Genomic DNA, 19,735 nt, shown 5'->3' on the forward strand with positions numbered 1-19,735 from the left:
CTTGCCTCATACATGCCTCACTGTTACCCTTATTATTGCTCCTGGTATCTTGCCTCATACATGCCTCACTGTTACCCTTATTATTGCTCCCGGTATCTTGCCTCATACATGCCTCACTGTTACCCTCATTATTGCTCCCGGTATCTTGCCTCATACATGCCTCACTGTTACCCTTATTATTGCTCCCGGTATCTTGCCTCATACATGCCTCACTGTTACCCTTATTATTGCTCCTGGTATCTTGCCTCATACATGCCTCACTGTTACCCTTATTATTGCTCCTGGTATCTTGCCTCATACATGCCTCACTGTTACCCTTATTATTGCTCCTGGTATCTTGCCTCATACATGCCTCACTGTTACCCTTATTATTGCTCCTGGTATCTTGCCTCATACATGCCTCACTGTTACCCTTATTATTGCTCCTGGTATCTTGCCTCATACATGCCTCACTGTTACCCTTATTATTGCTCCTGGTATCTTGCCTCATACATGCCTCACTGTTACCCTTATTATTGCTCCTGGTACCTTGCCTCATACATGCCTCACTGTTACCCTTATTATTGCTCCTGGTACCTTGCCTCATACATGCCTCACTGTTACCCTTATTATTGCTCCCGGTATCTTGCCTCATACATGCCTCACTGTTACCCTTATTATTGCTCCCGGTACCTTGCCTCATACATGCCTCACTGTTACCCTTATTATTGCTCCCGGTATCTTGCCTCATACATGCCTCACTGTTACCCTTATTATTGCTCCCGGTATCTTGCCTCATACATGCCTCACTGTTACCCTTATTATTGCTCCTGCTATCTTGCCTCATACATGCCTCACTGTTACCCTTATTATTGCTCCTGCTATCTTGCCTCATACATGCCTCACTGTTACCCTTATTATTGCTCCTGGTATCTTGCCTCATACATGCCTCACTGTTACCCTTATTATTGCTCCTGGTATATTGCCTCATACATGCCTCACTGCTACCCTTATTATTGCTCCTGGTATCTTGCCTCATACATCCCTCACTGTTACCCTTATTATTGCTCCTGGTATCTTGCCTCCTACATGCCTCACTGTTACCCTTATTATTGCTCCTGGTATCTTGCCTCATACATGCCTCACTGTTACCCTTATTATTGCTCCTGGTATCTTGCCTCATACATGCCTCACTGTTACCCTTAATATTGCTCCTGGTATCTTGCCTCATACATGCCTCACTGTTACCCTTATTATTGCTCCTGGTACCTTGCCTCATACATGCCTCACTGTTACCCTTATTATTGCTCCTGCTATCTTGCCTCATACATGCCTCACTGTTACCCTTATTATTGCTCCTGGTATCTTGCCTCATACATGCCTCACTGTTACCCTTATTATTGCTCCTGGTATCTTGCCTCATACATGCCTCACTGTTACCCTTATTATTGCTCCCGGTATCTTGCCTCATACATGCCTCACTGTTACCCTCATTATTGCTCCCGGTATCTTGCCTCATACATGCCTCACTGTTACCCTTATTATTGCTCCCGGTATCTTGCCTCATACATGCCTCACTGTTACCCTTATTATTGCTCCTGGTATCTTGCCTCATACATGCCTCACTGTTACCCTTATTATTGCTCCTGGTATCTTGCCTCATACATGCCTCACTGTTACCCTTATTATTGCTCCTGGTATCTTGCCTCATACATGCCTCACTGTTACCCTTATTATTGCTCCTGGTATCTTGCCTCATACATGCCTCACTGTTACCCTTATTATTGCTCCTGGTATCTTGCCTCATACATGCCTCACTGTTACCCTTATTATTGCTCCTGGTATCTTGCCTCTTACATGCCTCACTGCTACCCTTATTATTGCTCCTGGTATCTTGCCTCATACATGCCTCACTGCTACCCTTATTACTGCTCCTGGTATCTTGCCTCATACATGCCTCACTGTTACCCTTATTATTGCTCCTGGTATCTTGCCTCATACATGCCTCACTGTTACCCTTATTATTGCTCCTGGTACCTTGCCTCATACATGCCTCACTGTTACCCTTATTATTGCTCCTGGTACCTTGCCTCATACATGCCTCACTGTTACCCTTATTATTGCTCCCGGTACCTTGCCTCATACATGCCTCACTGTTGCCCTTATTATTGCTCCCGGTATCTTGCCTCATACATGCCTCACTGTTACCCTTATTATTGCTCCCGGTACCTTGCCTCATACATGCCTCACTGTTACCCTTATTATTGCTCCCGGTATCTTGCCTCATACATGCCTCACTGTTACCCTTATTATTGCTCCCGCTATCTTGCCTCATACATGCCTCACTGTTACCCTTATTATTGCTCCTGCTATCTTGCCTCATACATGCCTCACTGTTACCCTTATTATTGCTCCTGGTATCTTGCCTCATACATGCCTCACTGTTACCCTTATTATTGCTCCTGGTATCTTGCCTCATACATGCCTCACTGCTACCCTTATTATTGCTCCTGGTATCTTGCCTCATACATGCCTCACTGTTACCCTTATTATTGCTGCTGCTATCTTGCCTCATACATGCCTCACTGCTACCCTTATTATTGCTCCTGGTATCTTGCCTCATACATCCCTCACTGTTACCCTTATTATTGCTCCTGGTATCTTGCCTCATACATGCCTCACTGCTACCCTTATTATTGCTCCTGGTATCTTGCCTCATACATGCCTCACTGCTACCCTTATTATTGCTCCTGGTATCTTGCCTCATACATGCCTCACTGTTACCCTTATTATTGCTGCTGCTATCTTGCCTCATACATGCCTCACTGTTACCCTTATTATTGCTCCCGCTATCTTGCCTCATACATGCCTCACTGTTACCCTTATTATTGCTCCCGCTATCTTGCCTCATACATGCCTCACTGTTACCCTTATTATTGCTCCTGGTATCTTGCCTCATACATGCCTCACTGCTACCCTTATTATTGCTCCTGGTATCTTGCCTCCTACATGCCTCACTGTTACCCTTATTATTGCTCCTGGTATCTTGCCTCATACATGCCTCACTGTTACCCTTATTAGTGCTCCTGGTATCTTGCCTCATACATGCCTCACTGTTACCCTTATTATTGCTCCTGGTATCTTGCCTCATACATGCCTCACTGCTACCCTTATTATTGCTCCTGGTATCTTGCCTCATACATGCCTCACTGTTACCCTTATTATTGCTGCTGCTATCTTGCCTCATACATGCCTCACTGCTACCCTTATTATTGCTCCTGGTATCTTGCCTCCTACATGCCTCACTGTTACCCTTATTATTGCTCCTGGTATCTTGCCTCATACATGCCTCACTGTTACCCTTATTAGTGCTCCTGGTATCTTGCCTCATACATGCCTCACTGTTACCCTTATTATTGCTCCTGGTACCTTGCCTCATACATGCCTCACTGTTACCCTTATTATTGCTCCCGCTATCTTGCCTCATACATGCCTCACTGTTACCCTTATTATTGCTCCCGCTATCTTGCCTCATACATGCCTCACTGTTACCCTTATTATTGCTCCCGCTATCTTGCCTCATACATGCCTCACTGTTACCCTTATTATTGCTCCCGGTATCTTGCCTCATACATGCCTCACTGTTACCCTTATTATTGCTCCTGGTATCTTGCCTCATACATGCCTCACTGTTACCCTTATTATTGCTCCTGGTATCTTGCCTCATACATGCCTCACTGTTACCCTTATTATTGCTCCTGGTATCTTGCCTCATACATGCCTCACTGTTACCCTTATTATTGCTCCTGGTATCTTGCCTCATACATGCCTCACTGTTACCCTTATTATTGCTCCTGGTATCTTGCCTCATACATGCCTCACTGTTACCCTTATTATTGCTCCTGGTATCTTGCCTCATACATGCCTCACTGCTACCCTTATTACTGCTCCTGGTATCTTGCCTCATACATGCCTCACTGTTACCCTTATTACTGCTCCTGGTATCTTGCCTCATACATGCCTCACTGTTACCCTTATTATTGCTCCTGGTATCTTGCCTCATACATGCCTCACTGTTACCCTTATTATTGCTCCTGGTATCTTGCCTCATACATGCCTCACTGTTACCCTTATTATTGCTCCTGGTATCTTGCCTCATACATGCCTCACTGTTACCCTTATTATTGCTCCTGCTATCTTGCCTCATACATGCCTCACTGTTACCCTTATTATTGCTCCTGGTATCTTGCCTCATACATGCCTCACTGTTACCCTTATTATTGATCCTGGTATCTTGCCTCATACATGCCTCACTGTTACCCTTATTATTGCTCCTGGTATCTTGCCTCATACATGCCTCACTGTTACCCTTATTATTGCTCCTGGTATCTTGCCTCATACATGCCTCACTGTTACCCTTATTATTGCTCCTGGTATCTTGCCTCATACATGCCTCACTGTTACTCTTATTGTTGCTCCTGGTATCTTGCCTCATACATGCCTCACTGTTACTCTTATTGTTGCTCCTGGTACCTTGCCTCATACATGCCTCACTGTTACCCTTATTATTGCTCCTGGTATCTTGCCTCATACATGCCTCACTGTTACCCTTATTATTGCTCCTGGTATCTTGCCTCATACATGCCTCACTGTTACCCTTATTATTGCTCCTGGTATCTTGCCTCATACATGCCTCACTGTTACCCTTATTATTGCTCCCGGTATCTTGCCTCATACATGCCTCACTGTTACCCTTATTATTGCTCCCGGTATCTTGCCTCATACATGCCTCACTGTTACCCTTATTATTGCTCCCGGTATCTTGCCTCATACATGCCTCACTGTTACCCTTATTATTGCTCCCGGTACCTTGCCTCATACATGCCTCACTGTTACCCTTATTATTGCTCCTGGTACCTTGCCTCATACATGCCTCACTGTTACCCTTATTATTGCTCCTGCTATCTTGCCTCATACATGCCTCACTGTTACCCTTATTATTGCTCCTGCTATCTTGCCTCATACATGCCTCACTGTTACCCTTATTATTGCTCCTGGTATCTTGCCTCATACATGCCTCACTGTTACCCTTATTATTGCTCCTGGTATCTTGCCTCATACATGCCTCACTGTTACCCTTATTATTGCTCCTGGTATCTTGCCTCATACATGCCTCACTGCTACCCTTATTATTGCTCCTGGTATCTTGCCTCATACATCCCTCACTGTTACCCTTATTATTGCTCCTGGTATCTTGCCTCCTACATGCCTCACTGTTACCCTTATTATTGCTCCCGGTATCTTGCCTCATACATGCCTCACTGTTACCCTTATTATTGCTCCTGGTATCTTGCCTCATACATGCCTCACTGTTACCCTTATTATTGCTCCTGGTATCTTGCCTCATACATGCCTCACTGTTACCCTTATTATTGCTCCTGGTATCTTGCCTCATACATGCCTCACTGTTACCCTTATTATTGCTCCTGGTATCTTGCCTCATACATGCCTCACTGTTACCCTTATTATTGCTCCCGCTATCTTGCCTCATACATGCCTCACTGTTACCCTTATTATTGCTCCCGCTATCTTGCCTCATACATGCCTCACTGTTACCCTTATTATTGCTCCCGCTATCTTGCCTCATACATGCCTCACTGTTACCCTTATTATTGCTCCCGCTATCTTGCCTCATACATGCCTCACTGTTACCCTTATTATTGCTCCCGCTATCTTGCCTCATACATGCCTCACTGTTACCCTTATTATTGCTCCCGGTATCTTGCCTCATACATGCCTCACTGTTACCCTTATTATTGCTCCTGGTATCTTGCCTCATACATGCCTCACTGTTACCCTTATTATTGCTCCTGGTATCTTGCCTCATACATGCCTCACTGTTACCCTTATTATTGCTCCTGGTATCTTGCCTCATACATGCCTCACTGTTACCCTTATTATTGCTCCTGGTATCTTGCCTCTTACATGCCTCACTGTTACCCTTATTATTGCTCCCGCTATCTTGCCTCATACATGCCTCACTGCTACCCTTATTATTGCTCCCGCTATCTTGCCTCATACATGCCTCACTGTTACCCTTATTATTGCTCCCGGTATCTTGCCTCATACATGCCTCACTGTTACCCTTATTATTGCTCCTGGTATCTTGCCTCTTACATGCCTCACTGTTACCCTTATTATTGCTCCTGGTATCTTGCCTCATACATGCCTCACTGTTACCCTTATTATTGCTGCTGCTATCTTGCCTCATACATGCCTCACTGTTACCCTTATTATTGCTCCTGGTATCTTGCCTCATACATGCCTCACTGTTACCCTTATTATTGCTCCTGGTATCTTGCCTCATACATGCCTCACTGTTACCCTTATTATTGCTCCTGGTATCTTGCCTCATACATGCCTCACTGTTACCCTTATTATTGTTCCTGGTACCTTGCCTCATACATGCCTCACTGTTACCCTTATTATTACTCCCGGTATCTTGCCTTATACATGCCTCACTGTTACCCTTATTATTGCTCCCGGTATCTTGCCTCATACATGCCTCACTGTTACCCTTATTATTGTTCCTGGTACCTTGCCTCATACATGCCTCACTGTTACCCTTATTATTGCTCCCGGTATCTTGCCTTATACATGCCTCACTGTTACCCTTATTATTGCTCCCGGTATCTTGCCTCATACATGCCTCACTGTTACCCTTATTATTGCTCCTGCTATCTTGCCTCATACATGCCTCACTGTTACCCTTATTATTGCTCCTGCTATCTTGCCTCATATATGCCTCACTGTTACCCTTATTATTGCTCCTGGTATCTTGCCTCATACATGCCTCACTGTTACCCTTATTATTGCTCCTGGTATCTTGCCTCATACATGCCTCACTGTTACCCTTATTATTGCTCCTGGTATCTTGCCTCATACATGCCTCACTGTTACCCTTATTATTGCTCCTGGTATCTTGCCTCATACATGCCTCACTGTTATCCTTATTATTGCTCCTGCTATCTTGCCTCATACATGCCTCACTGTTACCCTTATTACTGCTCCTGGTATCTTGCCTCATACATGCCTCACTGTTACCCTTATTATTGCTCCTGGTATCTTGCCTCATACATGCCTCACTGTTACCCTTATTATTGTTCCTGGTACCTTGCCTCATACATGCCTCACTGTTACCCTTATTATTGCTCCTGGTATCTTGCCTCATACATGCCTCACTGTTACCCTTATTATTGCTCCTGGTATCTTGCCTCATACATGCCTCACTGTTACCCTTATTATTGCTCCTGGTATCTTGCCTCATACATGCCTCACTGTTACCCTTATTATTGCTCCTGGTATCTTGCCTCATACATGCCTCACTGTTACCCTTATTATTGCTCCTGGTATCTTGCCTCATACATGCCTCACTGTTACCCTTATTATTGCTCCTGGTACCTTGCCTCATACATGCCTCACTGTTACCCTTATTATTGCTCCTGGTATCTTGCCTCATACATGCCTCACTGTTACCCTTATTATTGCTCCTGGTATCTTGCCTCATACATGCCTCACTGTTACCCTTATTATTGCTCCTGGTATCTTGCCTCATACATGCTTCACTGTTACCCTTATTATTGCTCCTGGTATCTTGCCTCATACATGCCTCACTGTTACCCTTATTATTGCTCCTGGTATCTTGCCTCATACATGCCTCACTGTTACCCTTATTATTGCTCCTGGTATCTTGCCTCATACATGCCTTACTGTTACCCTTATTATTGCTCCTGGTATCTTGCCTCATACATGCCTCACTGTTACCCTTATTATTGCTGCTGGTATCTTGCCTCATACACGCTTCACTGTTACCCTTATTATTGCTGCTGGTATCTTGCCTCATACATCCCTCACTGTTACCCTTATTATTGCTGCTGCTATCTTGCCTCATACATGCCTCACTGTTACCCTTATTATTGCTCCTGGTATCTTGCCTCATACATGCCTCACTGTTACCCTTATTATTGCTCCTGGTATCTTGCCTCATACACGCTTCACTGTTACCCTTATTATTGCTGCTGGTATCTTGCCTCATACATCCCTCACTGTTACCCTTATTATTGCTGCTGCTATCTTGCCTCATACATGCCTCACTGTTACCCTTATTATTGCTCCTGGTATCTTGCCTCATACATGCCTCACTGTTACCCTTATTATTGCTGCTGCTATCTTGCCTCATACATGCCTCACTGTTACCCTTATTATTGCTCCTGGTATCTTGCCTCATACATGCCTCACTGTTACCCTTATTATTGCTCCTGGTATCTTGCCTCATACACGCTTCACTGTTACCCTTATTATTGCTGCTGGTATCTTGCCTCATACATGCCTCACTTTTACCCTTATTATTGCTCCTGGTACCTTGCCTCATACATGCCTCACTGTTACCCTTATTATTGCTCCTGGTATCTTGCCTCATACATGCCTCACTGTTACCCTTATTATTGCTCCTGGTATCTTGCCTCATACATGCTTCACTGTTACCCTTATTATTGCTCCTGGTATCTTGCCTCATACATGCCTCACTGTTACCCTTATTATTGCTCCTGGTATCTTGCCTCATACATGCCTCACTGTTACCCTTATTATTGCTGCTGGTATCTTGCCTCATACATGCTTCACTGTTACCCTTATTATTGCTCCTGGTATCTTGCCTCATACATGCCTCACTGTTACCCTTATTATTGCTCCTGGTATCTTGCCTCATACATGCCTCACTGTTACCCTTATTATTGCTCCTGGTATCTTGCCTCATACATGCCTCACTGTTACCCTTATTATTGCTCCTGCTATCTTGCCTCATACACGCTTCACTGTTACCCTTATTATTGCTGCTGGTATCTTGCCTCATACATGCCTCACTGTTACCCTTATTATTGCTGCTGGTATCTTGCCTCATACATCCCTCACTGTTACCCTTATTATTGCTGCTGCTATCTTGCCTCATACATGCCTCACTGTTACCCTTATTATTGCTGCTGCTATCTTGCCTCATACATGCCTCACTGTTACCCTTATTATTGCTCCTGGTATCTTGCCTCATACATGCCTCACTGTTACCCTTATTATTGCTCCTGGTATCTTGCCTCATACACGCTTCACTGTTACCCTTATTATTGCTGCTGGTATCTTGCCCCATACATGCCTCACTGCTACCCTTATTATTGCTGCTGCTATCTTGCCTCATACATGCCTCACTGTTACCCTTATTATTGCTCCTGGTACCTTGCCTCATACATGCCTCACTTTTACCCTTATTATTGCTCCCGGTATCTTGCCTCATACATGCCTCACTGTTACCCTTATTATTGCTCCTGCTATCTTGCCTCATACATGCCTCACTGTTACCCTTATTATTGCTGCTGCTATCTTGCCTCATACATGCCTCACTGTTACCCTTATTATTGCTCCTGGTATCTTGCCTCATACACGCTTCACTGTTACCCTTATTATTGCTCCTGGTATCTTGCCTCATACATGCCTCACTGTTACCCTTATTATTGCTCCCGGTATCTTGCCTCATACATGCCTCACTGTTACCCTTATTATTGCTGCTGATATCTTGCCTCATACATGCCTCACTGTTACCCTTATTATTGCTCCCGGTATCTTGCCTCATACATGCCTCACTGTTACCCTTATTATTGCTCCTGCTATCTTGCCTCATACATGCCTCACTGTTACCCTTATTATTGCTGCTGCTATCTTGCCTCATACATGCCTCACTGTTACCCTTATTATTGCTCCTGGTATCTTGCCTCATACATGCCTCACTGTTACCCTTATTATTGCTCCCGGTATCTTGCCTCATACATGCCTCACTGTTACCCTTATTATTGCTCCTGGTATCTTGCCTCATACACGCTTCACTGTTACCCTTATTATTGCTCCTGGTATCTTGCCTCATACATGCCTCACTGTTACCCTTATTATTGCTCCTGCTATCTTGCCTCATACATGCCTCACTGTTACCCTTATTATTGCTCCTGGTACCTTGCCTCATACATGCCTCACTGTTACCCTTATTATTGCTCCTGGTACCTTGCCTCATACATGCCTCACTGTTACCCTTATTATTGCTCCTGGTATCTTGCCTCATACATGCCTCACTGTTACCCTTATTATTGCTCCTGCTATCTTGCCTCATACATGCCTCACTGTTACCCTTATTATTGCTCCTGCTATCTTGCCTCATACATGCCTCACTGTTACCCTTATTATTGCTGCTGATATCTTGCCTCATACATGCCTCACTGTTACCCTTATTATTGCTCCTGGTATCTTGCCTCATACATGCCTCACTGTTACCCTTATTATTGCTCCTGGTATCTTGCCTCATACACGCTTCACTGTTACCCTTATTATTGCTCCTGGTATCTTGCCTCATACATGCCTCACTGTTACCCTTATTATTGCTCCTGGTATCTTGCCTCATACATGCCTCACTGTTACCCTTATTATTGCTCCTGGTATCTTGCCTCATACATGCCTCACTGTTACCCTTATTATTGCTCCCGGTATCTTGCCTCATACATGCCTCACTGTTACCCTTATTATTGCTCCTGGTATCTTGCCTCATACATGCCTCACTGTTACCCTTATTATTGCTCCTGCTATCTTGCCTCATACATGCCTCACTGTTACCCTTATTATTGCTCCTGGTATCTTGCCTCATACATGCCTCACTGTTACCCTTATTACTGCTCCTGGTATCTTGCCTCATACATGCCTCACTGTTACCCTTATTATTGCTCCTGGTATCTTGCCTCATACATGCCTCACTGTTACCCTTATTATTGCTCCTGGTATCTTGCCTCATACATGCCTCACTGTTACCCTTATTATTGCTCCCGGTATCTTGCCTCATACATGCCTCACTGTTACCCTTATTATTGCTCCCGGTATCTTGCCTCATACATGCCTCACTGTTACCCTTATTATTGCTCCTGGTATCTTGCCTCATACATGCCTCACTGTTACCCTTATTATTGCTCCTGGTATCTTGCCTCATACATGCCTCACTGTTACCCTTATTATTGCTCCCGGTATCTTGCCTCATACATGCCTCACTGTTACCCTTATTATTGCTCCTGGTATCTTGCCTCATACATGCCTCACTGTTACCCTTATTATTGCTCCTGGTATCTTGCCTCATACATGCCTCACTGTTACCCTTATTATTGCTCCCGGTATCTTGCCTCATACATGCCTCACTGTTACCCTTATTATTGCTCCTGGTATCTTGCCTCATACATGCCTCACTGTTACCCTTATTATTGCTCCTGGTATCTTGCCTCATACATGCCTCACTGTTACCCTTATTATTGCTCCTGGTATCTTGCCTCATACATGCCTCACTGTTACCCTTATTATTGCTCCCGGTATCTTGCCTCATACATGCCTCACTGTTACCCTTATTATTGCTCCTGGTATCTTGCCTCATACATGCCTCACTGTTACCCTTATTATTGCTCCTGGTATCTTGCCTCATACATGCCTCACTGTTACCCTTATTATTGCTCCTGCTATCTTGCCTCCTACATGCCTCACTGTTACCCTTATTATTGCTCCTGGTATCTTGCCTCATACATGCCTCACTGTTACCCTTATTATTGCTCCTGGTGTCTTGCCTCATACATGCCTCACTGTTACCCTTATTATTGCTCCTGGTATCTTGCCTCATACATGCCTCACTGTTACCCTTCTGTATCATTTCTTCCGCTGACACAACGTTTGGCCACAACTTCACTGGCTTATATTTGAGACATAAAAAAATGCCACGGACCTGAACTCAGAACGCCCTCTCTGCTCTTTAAGATAAGCAACAGCATAATAACATTTACAGAAAAACATTTCTGTATTACAGCTGATACAAATCCTGCAATAAATCTGCAGAGTGTCTGCTTCCTGCTTTCATGGAAGCAGACATATTCTTATCATCCTGTGTTTACAAATGAGCCTATCTGCCATGGCAGTCAGATGACACAGGGGAGAGATCAAATAACAACTTATGATTAGTCACAGATGAGGGGGAGTTAGACAGGCTAATCTCTCTAAATACATACAGGGTGCATTTCTCTGTTTTCCTTCTGTGCTGTGCAAGAGTTCAGGTGTCCTTTAAGAGGGTGAAATATTTGGGTCGGCTCTTATATACGAGGTCGACAACAACACAAGTGTTATAATAATAATCTCAGTAATCAGTCATGTAATAATAATAATAGTGATATAATGATGATGGCATTGCTGATAGCCGTATAATAACATTGAAGTTATCAGTCTCTATGCGGCTCCCGTGGTGATCTGCTCACTATAGACTCCTCCTTCTTTCTGCAGGTTATCGCCATAGTGATGGACATTTTCACCGACGTGGACATCCTGTCAGACTTGCTGGACGCAGCTTCCCGCCGTGTGGCCGTCTATATTATCCTAGATAAGATGAACGCCGAGCACTTCCTGGACATGGCGACCAAATGCCGCGTCAATCTGAACTTCATAGAGGTGAGAATAAGTGATGTGTTGGGATTATCTCCTCCTCCTCTGGGGGCTCCAGCTGAAGAGATGTTACATCATGACCGGGACATGGGGGCGGCCATATTGATTTCCATTTAATCCATACTAGTTGCCTGGTAGCCCTGATGATCCTTTTCCCTTTAATACATTTAGGGCCCGTTTCCACTAGTAGCGGTGTGATGCGGGTACATAGCCGCATCGCACTGCAGGTGTCCTGAAACACATGCACGGCAATGGAAGAGTTTCCACTGTGTGCATGTTGTGCGGAGCGGTGCGATCCGAGAATCTGCAGCATGCTACATCGCACGGCCGCGTCCCATCTCCTCCAAAACACCTCTGCCCGCAGCTGCGTCCCATCTCCTCCAATACACCTCTGCCCGCAGCTGCGTCCCATCTCCTCCAATACACCTCTGCCCGCAGCTGCGTCCCATCTCCTCCAATACACCTCCGCCCGCAGCTGCGTCCCATCTCCTCCAATACACCTCCGCCCGCAGCTGCGTCCCATCTCCTCCAATACACCTCCGCCCGCAGCTGCGTCCCATCTCCTCCAATACACCTCCGCCCGCAGCTGCGTCCCATCTCCTCCAATACACCTCCGCCCGCAGCTGCGTCCCATCTCCTCCAATACACCTCCGCCCGCAGCTGCGTCCCATCTCCTCCAATACACCTCCGCCCGCAGCTGCGTCCCATCTCCTCCAATACACCTCCGCCCGCAGCTGCGTCCCATCTCCTCCAATACACCTCCGCCTGCAGCTGCGTCCCATCTCCTCCAATACACCTCCGCCCGCAGCTGCGTCCCATCTCCTCCAATACACCTCTGCCCGCAGCTGCGTCCCATCTCCTCCAATACACCTCCGCCCGCAGCTGCGTCCCATCTCCTCCAATACACCTCCGCCCGCAGCTGCGTCCCATCTCCTCCAATACACCTCCGCCCGCAGCTGCGTCCCATCTCCTCCAATACACCTCCGCCCGCAGCTGCGTCCCATCTCCTCCAATACACCTCCGCCCGCAGCTGCGTCCCATCTCCTCCAATACACCTCCGCCCGCAGCTGCGTCCCATCTCCTCCAATACACCTCCGCCCGCAGCTGCGTCCCATCTCCTCCAATACACCTCCGCCCGCAGCTGCGTCCCATCTCCTCCAATACACCTCCGCCTGCAGCTGCGTCCCATCTCCTCCAATACACCTCCGCCCGCAGCTGCGTCCCATCTCCTCCAATACACCTCCGCCCGCAGCTGCGTCCCATCTCCTCCAATACACCTCTGCCCGCAGCTGCGTCCCATCTCCTCCAATACACCTCCGCCCGCAGCTGCGTCCCATCTCCTCCAATACACCTCCGCCCGCAGCTGCGTCCCATCTCCTCCAATACACCTCCGCCTGCAGCTGCGTCCCATCTCCTCCAATACACCTCTGCCCGCAGCTGCGTCCCATCTCCTCCAATACACCTCTGCCCGCAGCTGCGTCCCATCTCCTCCAATACACCTCCGCCCGCAGCTGCGTCCCATCTCCTCCAATACACCTCCGCCCGCAGCTGCGTCCCATCTCCTCCAATACACCTCCGCCCGCAGCTGCGTCCCATCTCCTCCAATACACCTCCGCCCGCAGCTGCGTCCCATCTCCTCCAATACACCTCCGCCCGCAGCTGCGTCCCATCTCCTCCAATACACCTCCGCCCGCAGCTGCGTCCCATCTCCTCCAATACACCTCCGCCCGCAGCTGCGTCCCATCTCCTCCAATACACCTCCGCCCGCAGCTGCGTCCCATCTCCTCCAATACACCTCCGCCTGCAGCTGCGTCCCATCTCCTCCAATACACCTCCGCCCGCAGCTGCGTCCCATCTCCTCCAATACACCTCTGCCCGCAGCTGCGTCCCATCTCCTCCAATACACCTCCGCCCGCAGCTGCGTCCCATCTCCTCCAATACACCTCCGCCCGCAGCTGCGTCCCATCTCCTCCAATACACCTCCGCCCGCAGCTGCGTCCCATCTCCTCCAATACACCTCCGCCCGCAGCTGCGTCCCATCTCCTCCAATACACCTCCGCCCGCAGCTGCGTCCCATCTCCTCCAATACACCTCCGCATCGGGAGAAGTGATGCGGCCGGCGGCAGAAGTTATGCGTTGTGGCTAGGTAGCCGCATTTGCATCACTAAGTAGTGGAAACGGGCCCAAATCCTCTAAATACGTTTAGAACCAGCATGCAGCAGATCAGATGACTGAAGTGTGACTGCATTAGCTGCATGCTTGTTTCTGGTGTAATTCAGGCATTACTGCAGCCACCATATCACTGTCACTTCAGGTGTCCTTAAAGTAAACTGGTCACCAGGTTATGATAACTCAGTAACTGAACAAATTACAGAGAAAGGGGAGAGATAGACACCTCTCCCTCTGCAACCACTGCACAGAACAAAGCTCTACACATTACACTGACAATACTCCATCTCTGTGTGTCTCTGACTCTGCACGGAGTAGTGTTGTCCGGATCATGAACGATTCGGATCTTTGATCCGAATCTATTTTATGAGTCGATCATCCGAATCATCAAAATGAACGATTCGGATCGCAAAAGGGGTGGGGCCAGGAGCGACACGCCCCCTCTCAGCGGGCAGCGGGGTTCTGGAAGCAGAGCAGAGATGGATCGCTCTGTTGGATGGGAGCCAGCCTTGCAGCCACAGGTAGATGAGAGAGAGGGGACATGGGTGCCACTGCCAGATATGTGTAGAGCACACATACTGGCTATAACGTGCTGCCCATTATAGGCTGGCTGTTCCGTAGTGCTGCACAGTGATCACATTGGAAGCTTTTGGCTCAGCACAGCTCAGTAACTTTGCAGACAGTGTGATTGAAAGGCAATATAATCCTCCTGCACTCGGCACTAAACAGCTGCACTTATCTTCTGGGAATGCTTTCTTTCACTGTGCGACCTTTTCTTTCAAAGTGTACAGATGAGCATATAGGTGAAATACATGTAAAGCATATGACTTCAGCATGTGGGTATTGTGTGCAAACATTTCTGCTCTCTGCTCGTCCCTCCTCCCTTCTCTGTCCACTCCCTGCCCTCTGTCCATCTTCTCCCCTTCTCTGTGTGTCCACTCCCTCCCCTTCTCCTGTCCACAGACCTGTCCTGCTGTTCATTTCACCCCCGAATGCTTCCGGTAGTAAAATGATCCGAGATTCGGATCAAAGATCCGGATCTCTTCAATGATCCGATTCGAATCATCCGGATCATTGAAAAGATCCGAATTTCCCATCTCTAGCACTGAGTGTTATCCGCAGAGAAGTCCAGCCTCCACCCCTCCTCCCCCCCCCCCCCCCCTACTTAGTGTGATCCGCTGAGATGTCATGCAAGTATTGCTCCATCAGGCTGAGAGAGGGGCGGAGCTACTGCAGCCACTCCCACTCTGTATTTTACCCGACATCGCCAGGTTAGGTAGTTTAAACAAAGTTCTATGCCTGAAGAAGGCAGCAATCAAATGAGCGCAGCAGATGTCCAACTGGCGGAAATTTCCTACCGGGAATACTGATTTACTGTGCACATATAGGAAATACAGGATTCCTGGCACTATTGGGGGTTGTCTGGGGAGGGGTATAAACCCCCCCCATCGCTGCCCCCCAATGTGTAATGTGCACCCCCACCCGGTGCCCAGTGCCCTATACGTCTGTCCTGTCCTGTTCCGCTGGCTCCGGACATGTTCCTTGCTCTATATACACCCTCCCCACATGGTTGCCGGCTTCCACGGGGGCGAGTTTGTGATGTCACACATGTGCTCACATTACTCCGGCAGCCATGTGGGGTGCTTATATGGAGCAAGGAGTGCGTCCTGAGCCAACGGAACAGGAGGACAGGTAACATATAGGGCACTGGGCACGGAGGGGGGGGGGGGGGGGGTTGGGCACATGGTGAATGCTGCGTTACAAGGCTGATTCCAGAGAGATCTCATGCTGAAATCAATCGGGGAATCGCCCTGTGGTGTATGATCAGCCGACAGATCTCTCGCTAATCAGATTCCATCAGAGAGAGGATTGTCTCTTGATCGAATCTGCCAATCATTGCTAGATGTATGGCAACGTTTAGAAAGACTTCCTGTGGAGCTGGGGGTCTGTATGAAGTGTGGGAGCTGCAGCCGTTTATCCTGGCTCCTCCTCTCGCCTCTGGTGGCCATATTGTCCCATCCCATAATAATATAATGATCACTTCCTGTGGAGCTGGGGGTCTGTATGAAGTGTGTGAGCTGCAGCCGTTTATCCTGGCTCCTCCTCTTGCCTCTGGTGGCCATATTGTCCCATCCCATAATAATATGATGATCACCTCCTGTGGAGCTGGGGGTCTGTATGAAGTGTGTGAGCTGCAGCCGCTTCTCCTGGCTCCTCCCTCAGCTCTGGTGGCCATATTGTCCCATCCCATAATAATAATAATATGATGATCACTTCCTGTGGAGCGGGAGGGCTGTATGAGGTGTGTGAGCTGCAGACGCTTCCCCTGGCTCCTCCCTCAGCTCTGGCGGCCATATTTTCCCATCCCATAATAATAATATAATGATGATCACTTCCTGTGGAGCTGGGGGGCTGTATGAAGTGTGTGAGCTGCAGATGCTTCTCCTGGCTCCTCCTCTCGCCTCTGGTGGCCATATTGTCCCATCCCATAATAATAATAATATGATGATCACTTCCTGTGGAGCTGGGGGGCTGTATGAAGTGTGTGAGCTGCAGCCGCTTCCCCTGGCTCCTCCCTCAGCTCTGGTGGCCATATTGCCCCATCCCATAATAATATAATGATGATCACTTCCTGTGGAGCTGGGGGTCTGTATGAAGTGTGTGAGCTGCAGCCGCTTCTCCTGGCTCCTCCTCTCGCCTCTGGTGGCCATATTGTCCCATCCCATAATAATAATAATATGATGATCACTTCCTGTGGAGCTGGGGGTCTGTATGAAGTGTGTGAGCTGCAGCCGCTTCCCCTGGCTCCTCCCTCAGCTCTGGCGGCCATATTGTCCCATCCCATATTAATATAATGATGATCACTTCCTGTGGAGCTGGGGGTCTGTATGAAGTGTGTGAGCTGCAGACGCTTCCTCTGGCTCCTCCCCTTCCCTCTGGCGGCCATATTGTCCCATCCCATAATAATAATATAATGATGATCACTTCCTGTGGAGCTGGCGGTCTGAATGACGTGTGTGAGCTGCAGCCGCTTCCCCTGGCTCCTCCTCTCGCCTCTGGCGGCCATATTGTCTGATCCCATAATAATAATAATATAATGATGATCACTTCCTGTGGAGCTGGGGGTCTGTATGAAGTGTGTGAGCTGCAGACGCTTCTCCTGGCTCCTCCCTCAGCTCTGGCGGCCATATTGTCCCATCCCATAATAACAATAATATGATCACTTCCTGTGGAGCTGGGGGGCTGTATGAAGTGTGGGAGCTGCAGATGCTTCCCCTGGCTCCTCCTCTCGCCTCTGGTGGCCATATTGTCCCATCCCATAATAATAATAATAATAAGATGATCACTTCCTGTGGAGCTGGCGGTCTGTATGAAGTGTGTGAGCTGCAGACGCTTCCTCTGGCTCCTCCCCTTCCCTCTGGCGGCCATATTGTCCCATCCCATAATAATAATATAATGATGATCACTTCCTGTGGAGCTGGCGGTCTGAATGACGTGTGTGAGCTGCAGCCGCTTCCCCTGGCTCCTCCTCTCGCCTCTGGCGGCCATATTGTCTGATCCCATAATAATAATAATATAATGATGATCACTTCCTGTGGAGCTGGGGGTCTGTATGAAGTGTGTGAGCTGCAGACGCTTCTCCTGGCTCCTCCCTCAGCTCTGGCGGCCATATTGTCCCATCCCATAATAACAATAATATGATCACTTCCTGTGGAGCTGGGGGGCTGTATGAAGTGTGGGAGCTGCAGATGCTTCCCCTGGCTCCTCCTCTCGCCTCTGGTGGCCATATTGTCCCATCCCTTAATAATAATAATAATAATAAGATGATCACTTCCTGTGGAGCTGGCGGTCTGTATGACGTGTGTGAGCTGCAGATTCTTCTCCTGGCTCCTCCTCTCGCCTCTGGCGGCCATATTGTCCCATCCCATAATAATAATATAATGATCACTTCATGTGGAGCTGGCGGTCTGTATGAAGTGTGTGAGCTGCAGCCGCTTCTCCTGGCTCCTCCCTCAGCTCTGGCGGCCATATTGTCCCATCCCATAATAATAATAGTATAATGATCTCTTCCTGTGGAGCTGGCGGCCTGTATGAAGTATGTGAGCTGCAGCCGCTTCCCCTGGCTCCTCCCTCAGCTCTGGCGGCCATATTGTCCCATCCCATAATAATAATACTATAATGATGATCACTTTCTGTGGAGCTGGGGGTCTGTATGAAGTGTGTGAGCTGCAGCTGCCTCCCCTGGCTCCTCCCTCAGCTCTGGCAGCCATATTGTCCCATCCCATAATAATAATATAATGATGATCACTTCCTGTGGAGCTGGGGGTCTGTATGAGGTGTGTGAGCTGAAGCCGCTTCCCCTGGCTCCTCCCTCAGCTCTGGCGGCCATATTCTCCCATAATAATAATAATAATATAATGATGATCACTTCCTGTGGAGCTGGGGGTCTGTATGAAGTGTGTGAGCTGCAGACGCTTCTCCTGGCTCCTCCCTCAGCTCTGGCGGCCATATTGTCCCATCCCATAATAACAATAATATAATGATGATCACTTCCTGTGGAGCTGGGGGTCTGTATGAAGTGTGTGAGCTGCAGATGTTTCTCCTCGCTCCTCCCCTTCCCTCTGGCGGGCATATTGTCCCATCCCATAATAATATAATGATGATCACTTCCTGTGGAGCTGGCGGTCTGTATGAAGTGTGTGAGCTGCAGCCGCTTCTCCTGGCTTCTCCCTCAGCTCTGGCGGCCATATTGTCCCATCTCATAATAATTATATAATGATGATCACTTCCTGTTGAGCTGGGGGTCTGTATGAAGTGTGTGAGCTGCAGCCGCTTCTCCTGGCTCCTCCTCCTCGCCTTTGGCGGCCATATTCTCCCATCCCATAATAATAACAATATAATGATGATCACTTCCTGTGGAGCTGATGGTCTGTATGAAGTGTGTGAGCTGCAGCCGCTTCCACTGGCTCCTCCTCTCGCCTTTGGCGGCCATATTCTCCCATCCCATAATAATAATAATATAATGATGATCACT

At 47.9% G+C, this 19,735-nt stretch overlaps 1 protein-coding gene across 3 annotated transcripts in view; it reads left to right on the forward strand.

The window, feature by feature from the left end:
* Positions 1 to 19,735, forward strand: part of FAM83H (family with sequence similarity 83 member H) — a 197,761-nt gene that overhangs the window by 149,532 nt on the left and 28,494 nt on the right. For all 3 annotated transcript variants that reach the window (XM_068238220.1, XM_068238222.1, XM_068238221.1), the window contains exon 3: positions 12,373 to 12,537. In XM_068238220.1, the coding sequence (XP_068094321.1) occupies positions 12,373 to 12,537 (165 nt within the window). The remainder of the gene's footprint in view (positions 1 to 12,372; positions 12,538 to 19,735) is intronic.

Source organism: Hyperolius riggenbachi, chromosome 5 (assembly GCF_040937935.1).
Source record: "Hyperolius riggenbachi isolate aHypRig1 chromosome 5, aHypRig1.pri, whole genome shotgun sequence".
Taxonomy (NCBI): domain Eukaryota; kingdom Metazoa; phylum Chordata; class Amphibia; order Anura; family Hyperoliidae; genus Hyperolius; species Hyperolius riggenbachi.